Source organism: Python bivittatus, unplaced genomic scaffold, assembly GCF_059951505.1.
Source record: "Python bivittatus isolate LINGU-HERP-01145 unplaced genomic scaffold, Pbiv_v1 ctg000700_np1212, whole genome shotgun sequence".
NCBI classification, from domain to species: Eukaryota; Metazoa; Chordata; class Lepidosauria; order Squamata; family Pythonidae; genus Python; species Python bivittatus.
In genome coordinates, this window is record NW_028277098.1 from 6693988 (window position 1) to 6720124 (window position 26137).

General features: G+C 40.5%; 1 protein-coding gene across 2 annotated transcripts in view; it reads right to left on the reverse strand.

Annotated features, from left to right (window-relative positions):
* Positions 1-950: 950 nt before the first annotated feature.
* LOC103062965 (ADAMTS-like protein 2) overlaps positions 951-26137 on the reverse strand; it is a 35918-nt gene continuing 10731 nt past the window's right edge. For both annotated transcript variants that reach the window (XM_088153200.1, XM_088153201.1), the window contains 15 exons: positions 25716-25818; positions 23767-23912; positions 22864-22987; positions 22118-22198; positions 19757-19932; positions 16551-16953; positions 15016-15439; positions 13900-14006; positions 11422-11548; positions 9982-10195; positions 7960-8115; positions 7222-7392; positions 5952-6128; positions 4660-4804; positions 951-4095 (listed from right to left, as the gene is read on the reverse strand). In XM_088153200.1, the coding sequence (XP_088009326.1) occupies positions 3977-4095; positions 4660-4804; positions 5952-6128; positions 7222-7392; positions 7960-8115; positions 9982-10195; positions 11422-11548; positions 13900-14006; positions 15016-15439; positions 16551-16953; positions 19757-19932; positions 22118-22198; positions 22864-22987; positions 23767-23912; positions 25716-25818 (2673 nt within the window). In that variant the 3' untranslated portion in view covers positions 951-3976. The remainder of the gene's footprint in view (positions 4096-4659; positions 4805-5951; positions 6129-7221; positions 7393-7959; positions 8116-9981; positions 10196-11421; positions 11549-13899; positions 14007-15015; positions 15440-16550; positions 16954-19756; positions 19933-22117; positions 22199-22863; positions 22988-23766; positions 23913-25715; positions 25819-26137) is intronic.

Consider the following 26137-nt stretch of genomic DNA (forward strand, 5'->3'; position numbering starts at 1 on the left):
ACTGTACTGAAGGGGTAGATTCAGCCTAGGTTCCCTTGAAAGTGATGGAATGGGACCAATAGCCCTTCTAAATATGACCCTGAGTGAAAAGGAGGCTGGGAAAATTCTGGGTCATCTTTCTTTAGACTGCAGCAGGAAGAACACCTTTTGAACAACTTGCACACTAAAAATAGACATCCAATTGGTTCCCAGGTGCCATTCAAAATCCTTAAACCCTTCCACCCCCCAGCTCCAAATGGTCTAGGACCAAGGTGGCTAAAGGATTGTCTTTTCCCATACAATCCGGCTTGTCACATCAGAATTGGTGGCTCTGCTCTGGGTGCTGCTTTTATTTTTTTAAAAAGGTCTATGGCAAGGAGGGGCATGGCCTTCTCAGTACAGTAGTGTTTTTGTGGTGCTAGAAGAAAAGGAAGTGGCAAATTAAAATTTAGTCACTGGGAAGAAAAATACAACACTATTATTTATTTTTACTTTTTTGGCATTATTCTAATTACTTTTGCCTTAGTCCTCTGTTTTTCTGATGTTTAATGTTATGGTAGTTGTCCTGAATTCTTACAGTGCTTTAACTAAAGGATCTTATCTTAACATATCAAATCAAGCAGAAAGATTTAACATAGTCCTTTTCTATGATATGTTTGCTTAGTACACAGAGGAGAGTTGATCTTTTGCTTTAATCTGGAAAATAACTGAATAGATCTTTCTGGACTTCTCTCCCCACAAGCTTGGTACTTTTCTTTTTCTTTCTTTCTTTCTTTCTTTCTTTCTTTCTTTCTTTCTTTCTTTCTTTCTTTCTTTCTTTCTTTCATTCATTCATTCATTCAGTTCCTAAGGCCACTCAGTCACTGACGCTGGTCAGGGAAATTGCTGCAGCTACTTGAACACCATGAGAAACCCAACATCAGCCCTTCAAGGTAGGCAAGTCAAGAAACAGCACAGGGATTTAAGGAATGTTCTTTATTGGAATAAAGGTAGAGAAACAGAATCTTGAAAGTATGTCCAAATTTCTCTTTGTCCCATCTTATATTATAGGTGGGGCTATTTTCAGTTTCTTTTTCACACTTCCCTTTTGCAAGACTCTGTAATCTTTTCTGCAGGCCCCTGCTTAACGGCGCACTCATTCCTTCCCTGTCCCTAAGGCCAGTTTTACCCCAAAGCTCATACAGGAAGAGCCCAAAGCAAGTTTTCCTCTGTTACTGTTACTCCAGTTTCTAGAGTTCTAATGCTAACGCCACAGGCCAAACAGAACAGAAAGCAGGGGCACTATGGAGACTCCAGTGCCACTATAATATAATAACCAATCTCATATGGTAGCTTCTTTCACAATGCTAAAAAACCAAGAAATGCATTACAAAAAGCCAGCACAGATTTCCCTAAAATGTGCCTACTGCAGTGCACTTGTTTACCTTAGATGAATTTTTAGAACGAACCATAATGGAAATTAAAAAACAGTACTTTCCCCCATAATGGGGAAGACTATGAACAGGTGATGGATGTACTACTCAGTCTGCTATTGATAGGTCAGTTGAAGGCCCCCACTAGAGTTCTTTAGCTTTCAACCAGATTTGATTTCATCGCCTTTCAAGTGAAGATGTATGTAAATGTGAAGTATAAAAGAAGATCATTCTACTTGTAACTGCTTTTGACACATGATCCTCAGAAAGCCTGTGTATCATCTGATCTAATTGTATAAGATCTTTTGAAGCTCAGAACATAGACAAGCTGTATGAAACTGCCTGGCCTCTGAGCTGGCCAGAAAGGTTTTGCCAGGAAGTGGCAAAAATGGCTTTGTGTGATGCAGTGACACCACCAACCTTAAAGGAGGCAAGGATCCACAAGGCCTGTTTGGGCCAGCTACTACCCAGCTAGAAATGCTTCTCTGGGGAGAAGGGTATCTCTGCCATTGCAGATGTTTTTAGAAGGCCCAGCTTATCACCCTAGACTTAACACCTTATTCTGATTTCCCAGGAGCATTGGAAAATACCCCTCCTTTCAAATTCTGATGTCAGCCTCTTTTATCACTAACTGCCACCACTTGGATTTTTTTTAAAAAATTGACCTTGTGGATGGAAGACTGGTGACTTGTTCTGTGCTATTATTCAAACCATCCACTTTTCCCTAACTTTCCTTCCTTTGTAGTGTTTATCCTGAGCCCCAAGCGCTACTTGTTCAGTTGTGTACAGACTGTACCTCTCAAGATGATCCCATGAGTTTCCAACTTCCCTGTGGAAAGGCACAGGGATGGCAAGAGGTACAGGAGGTACAGAATCCATGCACTAGTGCTCTCTCCTTGTTCTTTCTGAATTCATGAATGGATCAGGTGGCTTCCAGAAAGCCAGACTATCTCAGTCTCTTCCTCCATTGGCAATCAGAGGATAATGTTCTGTATTACTGCTTTTTTTAAAAAAGAATGTAATGCTGGCACTTCACTTAGAGCACTTCCACATAGCTACTCTCTTCTTTCCCCAGTGAACAAGTTGTACAATTGCCTACAGTTGTCCTCAACATAGCGGATAATAACTTTAGATAAGACAGAAAGTACTCCTTCCAGCAAACTGCAGCATTTGGAATCAACCTGCAACCAACATTGCCTTTCTTTTACAGAGTAGAAAAAAACAAACCAAGCCAGCCACAGTGCTGCCCCTCTGCTCTTTCTAGAAAGCCTGATGTGGGGATACTGGATGCTTAGCAGATGTGGAGAGAGCCAAGGAACCAGGATGAAGCAGGGCTTCCTGCCCCTCCAAGAATCCTAAAATAGTGTTGTCCTTTCAAAATGGAAGTTCTGTGACTCTTCCTGAACCACAGCTGGGCTAGAAGCAAATTAGCTTAGCTGCCTGGTGGCAACAACAGTGCGGGTTCTTGGGCCAATGCCAAAGACCAGTGTAAAAATGCTTGTAGACAGTTTGGATAAATGCAGTAAGCCCCAGATTATATTGACTATGATAGCTAAATGAAACTTGCATTTTCTAGGGAAACCTACAGTATTTCTGAAAATGAATTGTTTAGGGGCAATCCCTGGCCAATCTGGAAAAGCTAAGCAGCACTGGCCCTGGTCAATATTTGGATGGAAGACATCAGGGAGTACTAAGCCTATAGGATAGTTTCAGAAATTGAAAAACGTCTCAGAAAAAGGCAGCGGCAAACCACTTGGCAAGAACAGTTGTGCCCATGAGGTCACCAGGAAACAAAAGAGTCTTTACCTTTTATTGTCTTTATATTCTGCTTGTGGGCTTCCCTACAGCCACTTAGGTGCAAAGTCAGAAACCAGGTTCTGGATTAGATGGCCCACCACTGGATTTCATTTTATGTCTTAACGTAAGTGAAGTGTTGTGTATGATCTAAAACAGTATTTCTCAACCTTAGCAACTTTAAGATGTGTAGACTTTGACTTGCAAAATTACCCACCCAGGAATTCTGGGAGTTGAAGTCCACACATCTTAAAGTTGCCAAGGCTGAGAAATGCTGGTCTAAAACATGATATAAACGTTAAGCTTGGAATTTGCCTAGGTGTACAAAAGGATGAAATGGCAACATTGTCAAAGTACAGGGGGATGCTAAAGCAACATTGGGCAAGCTGCGCATCTCAAGCTGTGTGTAGCCTCCGAACAATGTCAGGTGATGCCACTGAAATTCAGAATCAATCAGGGAAAGCAGTGGTACATCCAGCCCCAGGAATTTAAAGAAATGGGGAAGCAGAGATTTTAATATTACTCAGCATTACAAAATGCCTGTGAATGGCATCAAGGAGTCTGGTTATTAGGTCACCTGCGCAATATACAGGGGCAGGCCCCCTAATGAAAAGGCCTGTAATCAGTCATTTTTACAGCAACGTAAAAGTTTCTAGTAAGCGGACCAATGTTCTGGACTCTCTATGAGGATCAGGCACCATTCTTTCTGGTCGAGAAGGCAGGCTTCCATCTAGTTTGTCTCTTATGAATGCTTTGCTTCTTATTCTGAAGCTGAAGAAGCAGGGGCCAAATCAGGGTGTCTTGCTCCTACAAGACCTGCAGCAAGCCTTTCTGTAATACCAGTGTGAACAAAGCTTTACTTTCAGGACCAACACACAGTTAGCTGTTGCTTTGTCATCACAATCTTCATCTGCAGAGAAGAAACACAACACAACACAACACAACACAAGGGTTAGATAGAGGGTTGGTCACCTGAATCCTGTTGCTGGGCTACCTCACCAGAATATGAACTGGTATTTCAAAAATACTGCTGACTTCAGATGATACAGTGTGTGCAACCTTCCTTATTGCAGGCACACACATCTTTCACCCTCTCCCCTTCTCCAATTCTTCCTTTGATCTCACTCCTCTGAGCTGGCCTCTTCTATAAGCCTCTTGGCATGCTGGGTCTTTGCTGCCCCTTTCTTTCTGTGTGCCTGCCAGTCCTCCCCAATTCAGAAACTGGCTACTGGCAGCTGCAAGGCCTTCTGCCTGGCCACCTTTTTTGTGACTCACTAACTGGGTTCACCTATTGCACTAAGCTTCAAACCAACCAATTAACCACATCATGGCTTAGCATTATAAGTGGTCCTAGTGCTGACTGCTTTAAGTCCCATCCACTTCTTCACAGCACACTCCCCAAGGGCCCTGTTGAACCAAGAGCTGTGAGACTTTCTACTCCCTTCAGCCAGAGCCCCGACATGTTGCTTTTTACCTGGAGCATTGGTGGGACACAACTGTAGCTGGCAAGCCTGCCTGGCTTCAGGCTTGGATGTTGACTCACAGCCTTGGCCTAAGGCTTCTCCTTGGTAGCACTTCACTTCGCGGAAACGCAGGCCAGTGCCACAGGTCTTGCTGCACTGCAAGGGATGGGGAAATGGAAAGCTCAACCAAAAGAAGCATAAAAGGAAGTCCCCCAGGGCTGCTCCATAATTATCCTCAAGAGTGGTGTCCCTTTGGGTAAGCATGAGTGCCTGAGTTAAACTGGTAGAAAGTTGTAGCAATGCTTCATTTTCCAGTATATTTTAATTTAGTATTTTTAATTTAGTATTTAATTTAGTATTTAGTATATTTACTATTACTAGTAGTAATAGTAAATACTAAAATAGTAAATACTACTAGTATTTAGTAATTTAGTATATTTAATTTAGTATTAATTTAGTATTTTTTAATACTTTTAATTATTATTATTAATAATAATAATAATGATTAAACTTGTATGCCACTCAACTCTCAATGACTCTGGGTGGCTCACAGCAATCCAACAAAGAAATTACAATAAAATCAATAAAAAATAAAGATAAAAGATTGCAAGCACAATGAAGTGAGGGGTCTCCCTCTCCCTCACCAAAGGCCTAGAGGAAAATAAATTAAATTAATTTAATCCTGGGACCACATTTAAACATCTATAGGTGTACCAAAGTCAGGAACACTTGCACAATTCCTTTGTCAGATTGTTGGATCTCTAAGTAGCAGTGGTGGCAAGTTATAGGTTTGTCCAGTCATGTTTATCTTTCCTGATCCAGCAAGAGTTGCCTCTGTCCTGGTCCCCTCTTTAAGAGGATTGCATCAGGCTCTGGACAGGGATACCTGTGAGCTCATTTGATCAGAGTAGAGTACAGTTTGCCAGGCACAAATGATGGGGTTGTCACGTGCCTCACCCCCAAATAAGAGGGCATGCTCCCTTTTAGAGCTGCAGTCAAGCCCCATGTGCTTTTGCAAAAAGCATAAATCCCCGCTTTTGAAACTTATAGTGCTATAAGTGTTTATCGTATTTTATGGTGGGTAACTGCCAGAACAGTTTTCAGAAAGATGGTATCTCCAAACTTTAAACAAACAGGGCTTTGGAAAGCAGTGCTAGGAATCTCAATGAATGAAACAGAGCCCCCCTGTTGTCTCCTACTGAGGTTTGTGCAGGGCAATCTTTCCTGCCATTTCCCTTCAATCCTGTTCCAAGCTCCACCAGTCCTGTCCTCCTCCCCGTGTCGCCACAGCTTCTCCAGCTACCTGAGACCAAGAGGTTGAAAACCACGTGGAGCAGGGTCTCTGGAAACACGGTGCTTGCGTTTCTGGCTTTGGAAAAGCCTTGCAGCGCTTCTCAGGGTATTCTTTGTACAGGCCATTTTCTAGTCCCACACACAGCACTGTCCGCATCTTGACTCCTCGACCACATGTGGCATTGCACTGCAATGGAGAAAGCAACACACTCTTTTCCATCAGCGTCAGAAAGCAACAGCATCTGCATGACAAACCCACAATGGGGTCATTCCCTTACTTTGCAAGGCTGTCAGTAACTAATGCAAAATACAGTGGGTTGGGGCTGAAAAAATGCAAGAGGTTTGCTGAAGATAAAGTTAATGTTTTAAATATTTAAATGGTAGCAATAACCCAATATAGTCCCAATTTCAATTCTGTTTCCTCTTACTGCAGAACCAGTTATATTTACTGTATATTTTCATGCCATTCAAGAAGCTAGAGGTTACATGTTTGTTTTTTATTTTATTGTTTATTTATCTTTCATGTTTAGATCTTTGTTCTACTCTAAAAGGAAAAATTAAGCTAGGTAAAAAAGAAGTGCAGAATAAACAGTAGTTCCTCTGCATACCAGTCAAAGAGGTTTGTTTCTCCCTAAGCTACCAGCTGATGGGTAGGCTAATTCTGGATGAGAAAGAGAAGAAAGGGAGGCAGAACTGGTTTTAGTAGGTGAATGGAGAAAATGAGAGGAATCATGATCTTTCTGCAAATTCTTTGCATACATTACTGGCTTTTCCTTTTACCTGTCAGGGTTGATGGCTTAGAAACAGGCAGGTGGCTTAACGTTGAATAGCAATCTAGGAGCAGTTCAGAGGGGGCCAGGTAAGCATCAGTGTTTTGTACAACGTCCTTGTATCACCCAATCCCTGTTTGTCTAGGAGTTGCTAAACTATTCCCCAGGCCATCTATAGTCAAGGAGCTGAAACAATCCAAAATCTGTCTTGTCAACCCCAAACTGACACTGGGGCCGCCCAGAGATGGGTGGCTATAGAAAGTGCATGAATAGATAGATAGATAGATAGATAGATAGATAGATAGATAGATAGATAGATAGATAGAAGGACCTGCTATCTGAATCCCTGCTTTGAAACTGCACAATGGAAATACAGATGAAAACAAAGCACTGAAGTGATTTGATTGACTTAGCCAGTGGACACTCTCTCCGACCGGAACCAAACTTTTATTTTGGTTTTGGGCTGGCAGCAATAACTTCAAGAGATGGTGTGATCAGGTGCCAACTCACATGGTCCCACTCTTGCTCGACCCAGTGGGCAGGGCAGTTCTTATCTCCACAGGGGTAGATTGCCAGGGGCTTGGTGTTGGGATTGCACTGGGACTCTGAGATCAACTTCCCTTCCACGTTGCGGCACGTGACCAAGCGACTCGTCCGCCCTTCACCACACAAACCTGAGCACTTGAAGAAACAAAGAGACTTTTCAAGATAACTGGGTTTAGCAGCAACCTTTGATCTAGATGGAGCGGTATCTGACATACAGTATGACTAAGACTTTTGGCACGTTTTTAGAAGTATCTGGGCAAATACATGGGACATGCAGAATTGGTCTTCATAGAGGTCATCTACTTTTGAAAGGATGCCTGTAGGCCTCATGATTTTTTATAATAGTTTCAGACGAGACGAGACTAGACTTAGTGTCAGTCAGATTGGGAAACCAATCCCACAGGAAGATTAGAACTAATGAGATAGGCTATAATAACAGAATTTTGCAAGTCTGATTATGCTTCTCCTCCCATCCCTCTTATACCCCAGTAAGACAGGAAGGAGTCATTCTGAGTCTTTTCTTAATACTATCTTCCTTCCCAGGACTTATGGAATGCTTCTGTCCTTTTTGTGTAACATTTTCTGAATATTTGCTCCAAGACCATCTCCATGGCTTTCTAAAATTAGTTAGAATATTTCCAGCCCCACCCCACTCCATGAAGACTCTAATGAAATCTACCAAAAAAAAAAAAAATCACTCACTGGTCCCCAATCAGAGGCAGCCCAGTGCCTGTCACAAGGGGGACCTAAACACTCTCTTTCGTTGACAGGCTTTGTGGATTCATTGCACAGTTTGGGTTCGAACGAACAGCGCACTTCTCTTTTCATTGTCCCTTGACCACCACACCGAGCAGAACACTGTATAAAGATGGGAAGAGAAGTGGGAACCAGAAAAGACAAAAGATCATGACATGTGCCAACAATGATGAAGACAAGTTATAAAATCACATTATGGCCAAGTTTACCCATCACATTTTCTTCTGCCCTACTCAAATATTATGACTATTACTCAAGTGATGAATGCTAAGAATTCATGGGTCAGTTTCTACATGCCTTCCTGACAAGGGCAGAATGAAGGTGCCTCAGGCAGCAGCTTTTCAGCACCAGTAATTCCATTACTGTGGACTTTACCGACAAGGTGGGAGTTTGGGCCAGCCCTGTTTCCTGGAGTAGCGCAGTCTTCATGGACCATGCTAGTTCAATTTTATATGATAACCTTTCAGCTAAATTTTGTCCTGAAAATTAGCCTTTCTCTCTCCCTCTCCCTCTTTCTTCCTTTCTCTTAATAGCAAGGTTGATTGTCTTCACAATTTCAGACAAAAAGCTTGGTATCACAGGTGAGATAAAATATATGTGTAGATGCAGGAAGGCAGGAAGGTACATCTATTATAAGGTATGGTGTGAGATCTCAAACCAAATCCCTCACAATTAATCTTCAGTGTCTTACTACTATAGCATTAACTCTCTTGATCCTCAAGTCCCCAGCCAAACTAGGGAAAATAATGCCATCCAATTTGCAGTTTACCACCTGAACACAAACCAAAGATTGTGCCTGACTTCCAACCTGCCAAGATTGTGTCCTCACTGATCCATACCTGAGATGGACTTCAGCTACAACCTGCTCAAGAACTAGGCTAGACATGCAGATTATTCCACAGAAATCATAATTTCTGCACAGAGTTGATATTCCTTGTCCCCGAAATTTTCCAGTTCTTCTCCACTTTTTTGAGTAATTTGAAATGGAGAGTAAAATGGAGAGAACAAGAGCTGGATGAGGGCAGGTGGTAGTTTTTCTAGCTCTTTTTCTAGTTTCCTGAATGATTTATGCCAATGCCTAGCACTGTTATATTTAAAGTTCACATGGGATCAAATAAGTTTTTACAAGGAAAGTTTGATAACGTATCTTCACAGACGTTTGTTGAACTTTTTTCAAAAATGAAAATCCTTTGTGAAGCTACTGCACTGGTTACAGGGACAGTGGAGAAGGGTAAGGCACTTGCTGCTTTTCTTTCTTTTAATCAACAGTTTCGCCAAGTCACTAGTTTATACCAAACAGCAACTAAGATATTTACTGAACGTATTTGGAAAATGTAAATGAATAATAATACCTTGGTCCTCACACTTGTAGCTCATCCTGCCTTGCCACAACTTGTGTGGACCCAGGATTAAGACCATGTCTGCAAAACATTGAGACCATCATGTGGGCCAATATTATACAACTTTTTAATTTAAAGGCTAACAACTGGTACCCTTCTTTAAAATAGATTTTAGCCCTGTGTTTCAATTAAGGAAGAGGGAAAAAAATATCAGTGGCCAAATACGAAAGAGCAGGACTCTTGCACCTTTACTATCAGATGAAAATTTCATGATAAAGTATACCTGCTAACATTTCTTCTTCTGCACAGCTAAGCAAGGAGGCTAGTGCCCTGTCCTTTTGTGCATCTAGCCACCCTATCTGCACTTGCTTCTAAACTCAGGTGTCTAACAGAGACATTCAGTTGCATCTTTGCACACTTAACTGTTTCCTTAAATCCACATTGAAAGCCAAGGATAAGCATCTTCATGTTCTCCATATGTTTTGGACTTCAACTGCCATCAACCCTTGCCAGCATGACTAACAGCAAGGGAATGGTAGAGTTTAAAACATCTGGAGGGCACTATCTTATCTAAATCTGTTGCAAGCTCTTTTTTTGTCTGTGTTAACCCTGTCCAAGAGCCACATACCTCAGACCATTCTGACAACTCCCATTGCGGCCCACAAACTTTGTTCTTGCACGATTTCCGTTCCATAGGCCTGGTTAGCCCAGCTGACTCACACATGTCATCGTAGACCGAACTATCAAAGCCTGGAGCCAGCATCTTCCAACAGCGCACAATTCGGTACTGATAACCTTCACCACAAGTTCTCGAACACTCACTCCACTGGCTGGTCTCCCACCTCCACACAGGAAGCAATGGCAAGAGAAGGGAAGAGCAGTTTGGGCATAGTTCAATGCAGGGGGGGGAAAAACCCTCAGCAATAGGGAGGTTTGGGACTGTTCAGAGTTCCAAACCATAAGGATCCTTCCCTAAGGATTTATTATAATGACACTACAGCCAGGTTCACCCATTCCCATTGCTGTTGCTGGAAGGAAAGGCATTATTGTATAGTATTTTTCCCTGCTCTCTTCATTATCTGCACATATAAGCAGTGTCCATATGCTCACTTTTTTCTGAGTGTGAAAAGAAAAGTCTGGAGATAGAAGGTAATGGATAACAGCGGCGCTCAGCTCTTCTCCAAAGGCTATATAATCATATACAGAACTGCAATCTTAACTGTGCACAAAAATGATTTTTTTAAAAGTTCTGTTGTCAGCACCAAAATGTACTCTACCTTGAGCAGATAACAAATGACGGTGGGGTGGTGTTCAGTGAAAGTAAGATACAAACTTTACTCCTAATTGGAATATAGAGCAAGGCTTTCCTTGTGGGATTTTATTGGAAAAGGCATCACATTTTACTCATAAAAGGCTCATGTATTAGATCAAGATTACCAATAATGATTCAGGACTGAAGCCACCTAATGGAAGTGTCTCTCAGAAGCTATTTGGGGGCCTGGAGTATTACAGAAAAACGCTGCCTTACATCCTTCTCCTGTGAACATGAAGGCATTATGTTACTTTAGCTTTCTTGAAAGCTTTTTGCCTCACTGTAATTTGAATTTGGTATCAATGTATCAGTTCATCAAAATTAACAGGATTAATTTCAAGGAAATCCTGTTTTAGAGCGGGAACATTAATGTGGAATAAACTATTTCTCTTTCTGAAAAAAGTAACAGGTGGGATGCAGTCTAAAATGCAGCGTATCCATCCTGTGCCCGCTCCACAAAATGTTTTTCCACACTGAGAGTTAAAATAAAATGCAGTTGCCTCTCATTTTTTTCCTTTTGTAGGAACAATTCTGTCTACTCCATAAGGAACTTTTGTTCCCCTCCAAATTCAAAACCTTTCAAACTTCCATAGCATTTATACATCTGCATTTCCACAAGGAACAAAAGGGACAGAAAAATATTTCACATTCTCTTCTGCCAGCCTGAAGCTATAGAGTTCAATTTTAGTATTCAAATTGCACATACATCACACAGGTTCCAGAATGCTTTCACAAGAGCTGGCTCTCTCCACTCACCTAGGCTGGCACTCTCGGCCTGCACAGAATTCATGGGTGGGTTCAGGACGAGTCAATGCATCACAGTAGGCTTCTTCCACTTCCACTCCATCATAGCGGACACACATAGCATAGGAGGTGCTGATCCCTGGATCCACAGCAAAGTTAAATCATCATTAGCTACCCTACAGGACTAGGTGCTTCACTATAGTCCAAAGAGGCAGCAAGTGGCTGTTTTCCCCCACATCTCTAGGTCTCATGCAAAGAGAGAAAGTAGGGATTTCTTCAAAAGGGAGAAAGATATTTTCTCCTTGTTCTGTGAGAAAGCACCTTCTTTCCATAAGGAGATGCAATGGGCAGAAGGAATAACTAGAGGAACAGGAGGAAGAGCTGTTACCAAGACAGCGGTGAGATGAAAGAAAAGACCCTCCCTAGTTCTCATGAAGATAAAAGGAGGGAGGGGGTAAGCACATTCAGACTTGCAAGATTCTGTTACTGTAACTTTATAATAAAAGTTGTATTAGCTTGTGTGACCTTGGTTTCCTAGTCTGGTCTACCTTGGAGAGCTGACAGGAATATATGTTCCCAACTTTCTGAAGGAAACCCAGAGCCAGTTTGGTCTAGTGGTTAAGGCACCAGGCTAGCAATCATGAGATTGCGAGTTCTAGTCCTGCCTTAGGCATGAAAGCCAGCTGGGTGACTTTGGGCCAGTCACTCTCTCTCAGCCCAACTCACCTCACAGGTTATTGTTGTGGGGAAAATAGGAGGAGGAAGGAGTATTAGGTATTATAAAAATAATAAAGGCAGGAAAAAAAAAATCTAAAAAATACATATATTAAAATGCAAGTCCCTTGGGATAATTAAAATGGTTCAATCACTAGATGCACAATGCTCTAAAGCTACGGTAGTAGTTAATGTTGGGAAAAGAATTAGAACTATGCAGATCTTTGAAGGTTTAAGCAATGCACTCCTTCAAAGATGCTTTGCAAAGCAACTTGGCCACTTTGCTTCTATTATTTATTTGAATTGATTAGCCGCCCAACTCCAACGGACCCTATGAGCACTCTGCTCTCCTCTGCAGCCCCTGAAAGCTTCTCTGGCAGAGTTACCCACGTTTTGGCAAGCACTGCCAGAGAAGGTGCTGCTAACCTTCTCTGGCATCACTTGCCAAGAGCTTGGTCAGTGGTGCCAGAGGACATGCTGCCCACCTCCGCTATGGTGGTGGAAGGTGCAGTGCTCGCCTTTGGCATCACCCATCAAAAGTGAGGGCAAGCTGTGTTGGGGAACAAGCCTCTTTGCCTTGCCTGCCCAAAGCCAGAAATGACTCCCGTCCAAGTGCAGAGCTGCACAGAAGCCTCTTCCAGCTTTCGCAAGTGTCAGGTAAGACACTGTGAGAAGCTTCAGGACAGCACAAAGTGCTTCACCAAGGCAGATCACACAGCCTTGTTGCTTAATGAAGAGAATCACATCATTGGACTTTCTTACTGGGATTTATGGATAGCCAATTAGAAAAAAACTCACGGAAGATTGACTTTGTACATGGTAACTGCAGCAAGACTATCATATGCACAATAATGGAGGCATACTGAAACTCCCACAATGGGGGAATGGGTTGTGAAGATGTCGGAATTGTCAGGAATGGAAAAGCTGACCCGTTTGGTCAGGGATAAAACAATAAGTATCTGTTTAAAAGATTGGAAACCTTTTATGGACTTTTTGCTGAAAACAGAGAAAAGCGAAGCAATTTATGAATTTGATGAATGAAAAAGAACTAAACAAAGGGCTGAAGGGATTTTTGTAATATTAAGGAGGGAGGTTGGATAAGTTTATTAATTTCTGTTGCAAAGAAGGTTGGAAGTCACTTATTTGTCTGACTTTTGTTCTCTTAGTTATTCTTTTTTCTATCTTTCCTTTTTCCTTTCTTCTTTTCTGCACTTTCTTTTTCTTATTTCTTTTTCTTATTTTTTCTCCTAGTTTTTCTTTTAGATTTGTCTTTTATTGTTTGAAAAAATCTTTAATAAAAATTATAGATATATATATAAAAAAAGAGAATCACATCACGTTCACAGCCTGAAGCTCCTTGTGGAAGCAAACCACTTCACACAGACTTAATAAAAATTCATGCAGGAAAAAAGACTTTAAAATTAATAAGAACAATGCGAGTAATAATTAAACCCATCTGCACTACAGCTCCTGAGCTGTTGGAGAATACACTAAAAAGCTAAAGAGGAACACAATTCTATTATATACATGCAAGGAGCCTACAACGGCTCACACATCTCACCTGATACAATAATAAAGTAACATCAAACAGCAGGGATGGTGTTTTTCGCAGTAAGAGGAAGAAAAGAACACATTTAGAGGTAGAACAAACACAAATGTACAGCAAATACGGAGTTTAATACTGCTGGTTGTTTCTGGAAAAGTTGTCATATGGACCCTTCTACATGCTAGAAACTGACTGCCCCTTATAGTATCCAAAACTATGTGTTATTTCACCTGACGTGCATGTGGAGCTGCAAGGAGCGTAGGCTGAGACCTTCCATCGATACATGTCAGCCAAGCTGATCTCATCATGGCCAAGGGGACTTAGTTCAAAGTCATTGCTGCAGGGGGAAAAAAAAAGAAACTAGCTTGTGTAAATTTCTGGATGGATTATTTACTACCAGAAGGGAAATCTTTGCTGTCCTTCCCTGGTTTCCACAGAGGCTAAAAGGAATCTCCAGATGGCAACATATTAATTATTCCTCCAACAGTCTGCCTATCTACAGACTGTCATAGATGCAGGGCCTGTCCAGAATTTAATCCTTTAGTTCTTCAAGTATATGGCATGCTAGCCTGCATCAAAAAATATGCAGTTTAAATACTAACAGGGTCCTCCCCATGGAAGAGGCTTCCCATTGTGTCTCTGCATGATTTACTGCTCCTATGTGCAATGTTCTAATCAGCCCCCACTAAGGTTGTATAATAGCACTGTATCTCCACATCAAAACTGATGCAATACTGGTTGCATCAATACTGGTGCAATAGAAATACTCAATCATGGAGGAGGCTAGCTTTTGCATCTTGTATAAATGGCTACTTTAACTGCACCTCTTCCAATCAGAGCAATGGTTTGGCTGATAATTCTGATATTCACATACATAAAAAATAATCCAATCTACTAATTGAATCAAATTCAAGAATGAAGATTCCCTCAGATTTCCCAAGTATAGAAAAAAAAACTGCTTTAGACCCATTTAAAACTAGGAGTCATTTGAAGAGCCACATGTAGTTAATTTTTTTAATACTGTATTTAGTTGAAATAATGTCTAGGTTTTCCCCAAAATAATTTATTTTTAAAATGGGGCTGTCATCTTAGATTTGCTGGGAAAACAATAATGAAGGCAGATGAGAGGGTTTTTTTCCTGGCTAATCTAAACAAGTAGTGCATCTTAATCTTGGGGCTGAGGCAAGATTGAATTCAGTTTGCTCTCCTCCAAATGAAGAATTTGAGAGGAAGCCAAGCTTGCTCCATAGCTAAGGTTCCTCCTAAATACTCTCCTTTTACATTACATCACTTGTTTTCCTGAGAACATTCGGCCCTTTTCTTCCGAATCCACTTTTCTTTCCCACCTTTCAGCACCAGGAGCTTGAAGAGGCTCTGACAGCTGCTTGTTCTCAAAGCTAGTTGGAATCCTGGAGCTGGAACTGGGGTTGGAAGAAGTTGCCATGAAAGTGTCGTTTGTTGCTTCATTCACTGCAAAAGGGTCAAGATTCACTTTGTCTGGGAAGTTCTTTTCTGCAGGTTGCTTGTGCAGTCTTTCTGGCCATTTGATTGTTGCACGACCCCACAACCCTACTGTTGAATTCTTTCTCCCAAGTTTGGCTGCCATGTAATGCAATGCCCTACAAAAAGCAGCATTTTGTGGATTCTGGAGACACAATGACCTGAAGAGATGGAGTCGAGATGGACTAATCCTATTGGCTTCATGGAGTTCAAATCGTGCTGCACCACGGGGCATGGCTGTGCTGATCATAATCTTATTGAGTCTGAGGGCTTAAGGGAAATGCATGAAAATGAACCCAGAGGCCCAGAAAATTATTTCATAGTTTACTTTCTACCATTAAAAGCATGTTGTCCCCCCAAACACTTGGAATCACCCTCACTGGACCATGAATAATCTAGTTTCTGTATCTGTTACAAATTTTAGGCATTATAATCTTTCTTTCCTATCTTTCATGACTGCACAGAAAAATTGCCAACTTTCATTTCAAGCTACCAAACATACTAACAGAAAAGTTCCAGAGATAATCTGCCTCATATTTGAAATTTAATTTGCAATGTGCAATTTAAATGTACAACTTGTTATGTGTTGCTCTCTTTGAAAATAAAGCACATTGAACCTTAGGCAAGCATAGCACCTCTGTTATTCAATAAATCAGCTGCATCTTTTTTTTCCAGGCACATGTGGAAATCTGCAAAAAGATACTGTTTTAATGAAGAGCAGAGATATACTGTACTTCCACAAGGTCCAAAGCACTTCTTCTAAATCATTTTCAAAGCATGTATAGCCCTTATATCTTAGATTTGACAATTGAAAGCATGTGACTTTTGCTATCTGAATTTTAATTTAAATATTATGAAATGTTAATGTTCAGGATTTGGGTATTTTTACAATTATTATAAATTGCAGTCTACGTGTGTGTGTGTATCAATGTTTACACTGATTTAGATCAAGAGACTAAATCAATAAAAAACTATAGTGAATATTGATTTAGAACAATATTCAATATATACTGAATATATATGTTTACATTGATTTAGATCAAAAGACACTGCAATGAAGTCATGCTGAGAACTAAATTTCAGTATTAATTTTTCAAAATGTCATTCAATTTTACAAAATTAGCACAGCATTCCACATAAGCACGTTTATTTCTCTGCCAGTCCCATTTTTCACTGTCAAAAAGAACCCCACCCCTCAGTTTTCCATCTCCAAATAAAAAACCTGAATATGGAAAAGAATAAAGGATTGCATAATTAAGAACATGTCCAGTGTAAGCAAACACTGTGAGTTGTCTCTGTGGAGCACTTGAAACATCTCTCACCAACCACTCCCCACCAAAGTTGTAGATGATTGATCAAATAAGCATGAAAGAATACTGACCCAGATCTGCTTCTTTGTCAGCTGTCACTTCTTCATCTTCACTTGTTCCACTTGTATGATAAAATTGTTGGAACTGAAAACTGAGACTTTCCTCCTTTGCCCCATGTTTCCAGCCCCATTCTTTACCTTGGGCAGTGGAGTTACTTGGGAAGAAGTTCTGGCTATTGAAGGTCATACCCCCACGTTCTTCTCTCGTGTCATCTGGTGCAACAGAGATCCAAGTAGCATTGAAATCTTGGGAAATGGATGAAACTGCATCTTGGTAATTTTGGCTAGGCTGTGGTAAGTGAAGATAGAGAGGCATCTTGATGGCTGGCGGAACTGTCTGAACAGCTGGTGACAGTCCTCTGGGCACTGTGTAGTCATATGTTACATGTGGCATTTTTCCATTGAAATTGTAGTACTTTTAACAAAGAGAAGAAAATAACTAAGCTTAATCCAGTGAACTCTCACTTTTAAATTGTGCAAGATTCTACTGCAGTCCAAACAGCTCTGAGAAAGACTCTTCCCATAGCAATTGTATACAGTAATCAGATGTAATGGTGTGCAAAATGTTTGGAAGTCCAAATTTTCATTTAAAATGTTGGGAGACTGGAACATTTCCGCAAGGATTGGAACAGCATTTCTGGTAAGATAAGGTTTAAATAACCAGAGGTATTTCAAGCTTGAAACATTTTGCACATCTACTCAGGTTTCATAGCCCCCAAATCTACTAGATTTCAGATCTAAGAGGGAATTCCCAGAGTACCTCTTTGAAGATAACATTTTCCTCATCTCCATTTGTCCTCCCAAACTTTGCTTTCCTAAGAATCCCCATGGGAGAAGGAATCAGGAACAAATTCAAGAATGAGCAACCATGCCACTTCCTGTTTCCAAACCAGATGACCACCCTCTTAAATTCCCTACAATGATACCTGAGAGAGGAGGTTCTATAGTCACCAAGTTCTTTTTGGATATAATGAGGTGAATTTCAAACCTTGGCAAGATATAGACACTTCCTTCATGGTCTTTTGTGTTTTCTATCTAAAAACAGTATGATTCTCTCTAAAGGTTTTCTCTAAGTCTTGCTTCTCCATCTGCTTCTATGATTGGGTGATTATTACAATTTTACTCTTAGATAGGTTGTCCTGGAATTACTTTTGATTGAGATGAACATGAAGTATGTGGTCCCCTCACCTTCTCTGTATAGTTAGAAGTGCTTATACATCCTTAGAACCCATGCTCAAAATTCCGAATGTGCCCATCAAATTAAAATTGCCTACTCCTGATCCAAACTGTGACAATATGTCACAGCCTAAGACTCTTTGCCATCCTATCTTGTGAGCTTGCAATATTAGTAGAAGCTGGAAACTGAGGAGGTTGCAAATTCCTGTCACTGGATTTTTTTGTGAACTATAGTGGAAGCTGAGAATAGAGGAAAGAGCATGCTTTCTCACAAATATGAAAATTCTCCCCTAGGAAAAGTGGGGAGGGGGGGAACTGTTGTATTTAGAGAGCTAAAGAGAAATTTCTGGGAGGAAAAAAAAAGATGGCTGTTGATCCTGAGATGGACTAGCAGTTTTGAACTGCTGAAGACATATTGGTTTCACTGGCCCAAGGGTCACAGAGAAGAGGAGGTGCCAAAGGAACATTTCTCCTCAATACAGATGGCTTCCATGGGAGGCTGAAGAGAGAAATGGAACAGGTCTTGCCAGCCTGAGACAGAATGCCAGCCAGCCAGCATAATTATCCCCTTTATTTAATTCTAGGTAGGAACCTAGAAATCACAGTACTATTTAGTTAACCCTGTAGGCTGAACATGTATCCAATAGAGAAAGTCGTTAACTTTAAAATGCTTGGCAGATGCACATAAAAAAAGCATTCGTATTATTACTTTACACACTTTATAAAAAGATTGTAGTGAGGCAAGAGAGTGGGCAAATGAATCTAGCTTTCTTAGCTGCTGTAATGAAATACTTCCTGAATTGTTCTCTGAAAATGAAACTAAAAGCTTGTCTTGTTTTTGCTAATAAAAAGAAGGGGGAAAAATCAAGAGGTACAGTGTGCTGGCTGTGGATTCAATCCCTGTAAACCCATAAAGCACTTATGACAGTAAAGATGGCTTGTTTGAAATATAAGAAAGGTTGTGTCGTGACAAATTTGAAATCATGAAAAAGACAGGGGTTGACCCTTTAAACATGCCTGCTACTTATTGCTGGTTGAAAAAACTAAGTGTAAGAAAATTAGTACACACAGTTTAAAACAGATGAAGAAATTATCCTGAATGTACCTGAGAAGTATTTAATTGTGCTGCCCAACACATTTTTGTCTCCAGTTATGTATGCATTTTTGTTGGAACTAAAAAGAATTGCAAGTTGTGACAGAAATGGGATGGAACAAACTGTTCTTGAAAAATACAAAGCAAATATGTAGATTCTCATATACGTCATTTCAGATGGAAGAGAGGGATTACACAGAAGAAGGAGGCAGTAGTGGACTTTCTGAAAAAGCAACTGAAGCCAACGATAAACCCTTAAGGGGAACAAATAACCAGGCTCAAATTATCCTACTTCAGATACATTATGCAAAGACCCAATTCTCTGGAAAAGGCTGTAATGCTGGGAAAGGTAGAAGGAAAGAGAAGACGATGACTAGCAGCAAGGTGGATGGACTCAGTTACAGTGGTGATGAGTGCACCGTTGGGAGACCAGAAAGAACAGGTTAGGGATAGATCATCATGGAGAAGATCTATCTATGTGGTCACTAGGAGTCAAAAACAAATTGATGGCATATAATCAATCAAAAAACCCAGTTTTACTCTCTGTCCATTACTTTCCCTTGCTTTCTCTCCTCCTACCCCCTGGCTCTTACCCTTTGTCTTTTCAGCCCTCATAGACTGAAATAAGCCTGGAGGAGATAAATATGCTAAGGTTCAGAGAGGCTGAAACCCAGAAAAAATTATCTTTGCAGGTGCTAATTTAGAGACAAGGCACTGATTCTTTATTAAATCTGTTGAAATATCCTCAGACTTTGTGCAACTGTTGTGAAGACCTAGTCCAAAAACCATATGATTTTAGATTAAAAGAGTTTCAGCCTGTCTGAAGTTAATTCAATTTCAAAAAGTTTAATGACCTTGAATTTTGGATTAGATATCTGGTTCTATTTAACTGCCGGATGCTCGCAAAATGTAGTAAGAAAGCAGTTGGACAGAACTGTCCCTTATTTACCATGACGTTGAGAGACTGGTTGGTAGGCCCCTGTGCAATAATGTATTCCAGACCATCAGAATGTAGACTGGAAGGGCGGCGGTATTTGAACACGGTGCCAGCCACTCTAAAGTTCTGTGGATTGTCAATAGCAGAGTTTCCATTGAAGAAGAAATGCCCCGATTCATCAGCTAGTGCTACCAAGAAAACAGAGATGGAATGAGAATGATTGCACATATCTATTGTGCAAGTATAAATTTAGATATACACAACTGAAAGCCAAGTGACTCAGTCCAACCTAAAAGGATTCCCACTGGCTTAAGGCTAACAGATCTGAGTTGCAAAAACCACTAGATGGCAGCAAAAACAGTGAGTTTTCCGCAACTCCTTGTTGCTACCTAGTGGTCATCTGGATGCTTGTAGCCACGTTCTAGTAGCCTCACATTGACTCTTAGCGTATTCGTTGATCTCAAGAACACTCTTCCTTAAGGTGCCTATTGGGATTAATATCCTGACTTCCTTCCCATGGTATAAACAGCCGTGAAGAGGTGGACTTGCAGAGATTGGAGTAGGTGGATGTAGAAGTATCCATTAGTGGCATAAAGGCAATTAGCTACGAGGTGCATTTCAAGGGAAGACCACATTGCAAAACACCCTCAATAATTTGCACAATGTAGGGTCCTACAATTGTTCTCATTGCCAGCAAGCTCCCCAAGTAAAAGCAGAAGGAGACATAATGGTCCTATGGTTTAACAAAGTCAATAAAGAGATGCCACAATCTTCCTTCCACATGCAGAGGATTGAAATGGAAAGTTCTGCCACAGTGTTACCCTAAGGAAAGATACCCCATCACCACCTCAGAAGAACGAAAAGGTATCTTTTGCTGCACAGAGGCCAAGGACCTACATAGTTCTGCAGTCGCACAAGTTGGAGCCATGCCAATAAATATAGAGACTGCTGATGTATCAAGCAGGAATACTGCCTGATGCTGGATACTGGAAATTGCATCTATATGTAAGGAATGTATGTTACTTCTGAACTACTCTCTGTTATTGCTAAACTTTGGTGAAGTACATCTGCCTAATATTTGATACATCTCCAGGAGGGGTCCCATGTGGGCTACACACATTGGGAGTTTGGACTGGGCATACCACCTGATGGTATCCTAGTTACACACTTCTCCACCCCACCCCCCTGAGAAATTCCAAAATATTAATCTAGAAATATCCCATGTCCAGGTTAACTTCAGGATTGTAAAATGTTAACATGGACTAGAGGAGTTTGAAAAAGATGCCATCTTGAATAAAAAGGTAGTTAAGTCACATTCAAAAGCAGTTTAATTATGGAGTGAAAAACCTCTCTATTAAAAAAATCTATAATTGCATTGCTTTAATATCCTCTTTTATGCTTCTGAAGCTTGGAGAGTTATATTTATGTGCTTTGGATCGATCAATTCATCTTACTGTCTGAAAGTCCTTTAGGACAGTGTTTCTCAATCTAGCAACTAAGATGTGTGGGCTTTATGCTAGCTGGGGAATTCTGAGAGTTGAAGCCCATACATCTTAACATTGCTGAAATTGAGAAATGCTGTTTTAGGAGACACATGCATACATAAGGATTACTGCAACATGCTCTACATGGGGCTGTCCTTGAAGAACATCCAGAAATTACAACAGATCTGGAATACATGGAGTTTTGGGTACCTCATAGCTGACCTATGTTATACTGCTGCTGCAGGAGCTGCATTAACTTCCAGTTTCTTTCTGTGATTCAAGGTGCTGGTTATCACCTTTAAAGACCAGAATGGCACAGGGCCAGGTTATTTGTGAGACCGCCTCTACCTGAGGTAATCTGCCCGTTCTGATAGGTGGGCACACCCCATAGATCCCTTCCCTTAAATGTTGCCATCTAGTAGAACCTAGGCAGTGAGCCTTCTCAGTAGCCATCCATGCCCTTTAAGACATACTTCCCTCTGAGATCCAGCAGGCCCTTACCCTCCTAGCCCTCCAAAAAGCCTTGAAGACCTGGCTTTTTCCAGAAGCACTGGGGTAGTGTGAGGCTGACGCTTAGAAATGTTATTTATGGATGTATGGAGATGTGTTGTGGTTGGGGTCACTGGGAGTTTCTGTGTTGGTTTTTACATTTTTTACTGCTTTTATTGGTTTTACTGTTGTTTGTGAGCAGCCCAAGGTTATGTTGCATACAATGGGCAACTATATACATCAACCAACCAAACAAACAAACAATAAATAAATAAGAAGTCCGTTAAGCACACTCTTTTTTGACCTGTTCAGCAACTTGGCACTAGAAGAAAATTCCATTTCACTGCTTGCCCAGATTTTCTATAGGTTAATCAGTTTAGGTCTAATACAGATTGCTTACCCAGGATATTCTCTGTCTTCCTTCGTTCAATAATGAGTATATCTGTAGCACCAGCAGGAATGTTGGTGATAAACACGTATCCTGGGAAACGTACAGAAAAATCAGAAAACTGAAATCAGATAAACTGACCTTGTACTGCAAAGCAGTTTCGTAGTTTCTGTTTTGCCATAGTGGCTAACCCACTGAGAATGTTGAGAATGTCTGGGTCACTCCATACATTATACTCAACAGAGATTTACAGTTAATCTCTTCAACCTATCTCCAGATGTACTGGCAATGAGATTCTCTGCATTCTTATAGAGCATGGCCTTTGGGAAGTTATAATTCCAATGTATCTGAAGGACATCAAGTCTGAAAAGGTATATCTTTATAATAAACAGGCTTGTTTCACTCATATTTTAGTCATACATTTAAAACTTTTCTGTTTCAATATACTCTCTCTTAAGCATATTGCATATCACGTGACTACGGCATTTCTACTGAATATCATCATCAGTTTTGCTCTTAAAAGATGCCCAATTCAGTCTCCAGACTCCACCATAACAACATCAGATGGGATCAATATCATCCAGAAGTCTTTGGTACTAAGCAATGCTATATACTTGTAGGGTTTTCTTTCTTTTTTTTCCCTTTGCTTTAGCCTCAGGTTTGGAAGATATGCTATTTTCCCCTCAATTGTCTAACTAGAAGCAAGGGGGTCACAAAAGCAGAATACGAAATAGCTCAATGCTGTTAGCAAAGTGTACCTAACTGTGAGATCCCCCTTCGGAAACTGCCTGAGACTCGGTAGCAAGTGCTTCCATCTCCTCCACATACCCGGCACCGATCCATCACCTGAGAAGAGTAGAGGCTGCCATCGCACCCTATTGGCTGAGAGAAAAAGGCCAGTTTGAAATCTTACCCCTTCAGCTTTTGGATCAAGCTCTTTATTTTTTTTCCTCAACTGATCTGTACAGCTGTATTTGCTTGTATCTATTCTTTAAACCTTGCTTCTTTTCTCTGCTCCATCTCCCTTGCTCAAAGTTTAGATCCTCGCCATTACCTTTTGGAGTGCAGTTTTAGCACAACATAACACTCCATAACTTTTCTTCTCTCACTTCAGTTGCACATAAACCTCAGGAAATAGATCTTGAGAATTTCATCTTCCTTCATCTAGAGATTTTTAAAATGGCACAAAAGGGAGCTATAAAATGATGCACAGAATGGGAAAAATTCTCTCTGATCACAATAACATTCCGTGATTGGATAGACTGGATGAAAGCATCATCACACAAAGGAAAGCATATATAATTTAAATATAGTATTAGACACATTAATGCAAAATAGATGTCATAAATGTGAAATGGAAGCTCTGAAAGCTTATATCTCAGCACCAACTACTGGTGAGTTGGGGAACACTATATTGCCTTTGTGGGTTTCCCTAAGGCCTCTGGATGTTTTAAGGATGTTAAAATAGGAGGGCTTTTGGTCTGATCCAGCAGACTGTCCCTGTGTATTCTTATTGTGTCCCAGTGCTGGTCAATGGATCTGGCAAGCTGAGCTCACACATCCCAATGCTAAGAGCCATCCTACTGCCAGTGGTGTCTGTGAAAATATTCCCATGGATCATATATGAATCTAGAAAGCAGCTCCTTTGACCAAAGTTGTACCTCACACTTCCCACTGATGCAGACCCCTTGGAAAGTCCTATCCTTGCACGATGTGCCATCCTGGGCTTGTGCCATCAGTTGTCTCTCCCCACTCCTTGAAGTGCACTGGAGATCACAGGGCTTGTTAGAGATGCTGGTGTAATCATCTACAGAAAAACACAGGAGAAAAGCAAACGGGGAGGGCATGCAATAAATCAGGGTCAAGAGATTTACATAGAAGATGTTAAAATCAATTAAATAAAGAATGGAAATTTTGAACCCTCCAGATACTGCTGAACAATAACTCCTAGCAATCATCATCATTGCCTATTCTTATTGGGGCTGCTAGGAGTTGTTATTCAGCAATATCTAGTGAGTCACAAATTTCCCAATTCAGTATTAAATAATTTTTAAAAATCATTGCTATCTAATTTAGGGAAAAAACCTCACCTGAGACCTCTTGCTGGGTAGAGGCATACACACTGTATTTATCTTCCAATGTAAACTAAAAACTGACTAAAACAGAAGTAGACAGTTTGCAAATGGCTGCCTTAAATGGTTGAAAGCCACAGGACACTTTCCATTGATGTGTGATGTCACTGGATGGGGAGGATCAATTTTATTTAGATTCCTTTTACTGTTTGGGGTATTTTAAGAGTGGGACTGGGAGCAAACAACTATTTCCACACTTAACAATATTACTAAAAAACCTAAAATATGTTTGAAATTAGGCCAGCAAAGTTTGCCAGTAAAATGGCCAAAGACCAACTATACAATTTCAGACTGTTTGGGGGAGGGGCTTAAAGCTGAAATGGTAATTGTTTGCCTCCCAGATGCATCTTGCTCCTAATTTCCACTCTTAATGGGGATCGGGTCATAGAAAACCCATGCTGCTGAAAACTGGCCATCTTGCTACTGAATTTCAGTAACAAAATGATTGGAGTGGGGGCAAATGGCCAGAGGGTTGCCCATTCCTACTCCAAGGAAACTTGGTGCTCTTAAGGACTATGGTTTTATTATGGCACTCAATTTCATAGCCCTACTTCATTTATAGCAGCAGTTGTCAGGCTTCTTCTGAGCAGGCTGAAATGAAGTCAGTTAAATAGGCACACAAAAATCCAGCAATTTCCGTTAAGCAGATGTTATTGCAAAAAGCTAAGAAGCCCTTATGAAAGAATTATTCCAGTGACTGCTGTGTATTAAATGCAAGCTCTATTTATAACAATCAGTGTTCAAGTTTCTTGAGTTTCTTTCTCTTGTCTCCTGTATGTAAATAGCTAGAAGAAATTCTCTTTTGAGTGGGAGATACTGTTTCTATCTCTTTTTTTGTTTTTATAATGCCCAGAACTAGTATCAGGTCATTTATCTTTGACCACTTGAAAATTAACTTTAACTGCAGTTACCTGATAACATTATCTTCCTAGCTTGGGAATCCTCAATGACACTGCTGTCTTCCCCAACCCAGATGTCTCCTAGATTTGTGACTTTTACTTCCTGGAATCCCTTAACCATAGGGTCATGACTGAGAATTTTAGTAATTGAAATTCAGACATCTGGAGAGTCCCCTGATTGAGGAAGTCTGGTATACTGAATTATAAAAGTTGAGGTAAAAAAAATAATGTTGCCAGCTATAACTGCTGTTGTAAATGAACTTTTTCCTATTTTTATGGCATTAGGTAGCCCTTTCCCTACATCATTTACATTTTTTCTCTATATCTATGTTATGCATATGTACATGTGTCCATGTATGTGTCTGCACACTAAATATAATGCTTGCTACATCTCAGTGTGATTTAGTTAGTAAAAACCCATGCTAAAATATATTGTGGTATTTAAAATGCCAAAGGATATTTTCTTGTTTTCTGGGAACAAACATTTGCTGTCTTCAGTCTTCACAAAGTCCTGCAAACCCTCTCACCTCCTTGTCTTTTGATCTATAGCTTCTACTTAGTAATTTAGCAAAGGCAAACCTGGGTAGAGTGGCATCCAATGATAATAGTGTTTCCCAAAGGCCTTGGCATTGAAACTGGCACACTGATGCTGTTTGAAACTGGCTGTGTTGGCAGGGCAAAACTGGAGAGAAAAGAAACATAAACCTAGCATTTGTTCTATTGTCTCTTTATACCAGATGGACATGGAATTATTTCTGATAATTTCCAAATAAAATACGAACAATCTGAATGGTAGAATTCAATTGTATAAATATTTTGAAGTTTTCAGACAAATGTAAAGGCTGAGGACAAAACTAGGTCAGAGGCCACTCGCACCATTAATGACCAAAGAAACTGAAAATAAATAGCAGGCATGAGTCCCTTCATTAGTCCTTTTCTTTGCTTTCCTCCTTTTCACTTGTTATATTAAGTGGGATTTAATTACCCATACCCAAGCCTGA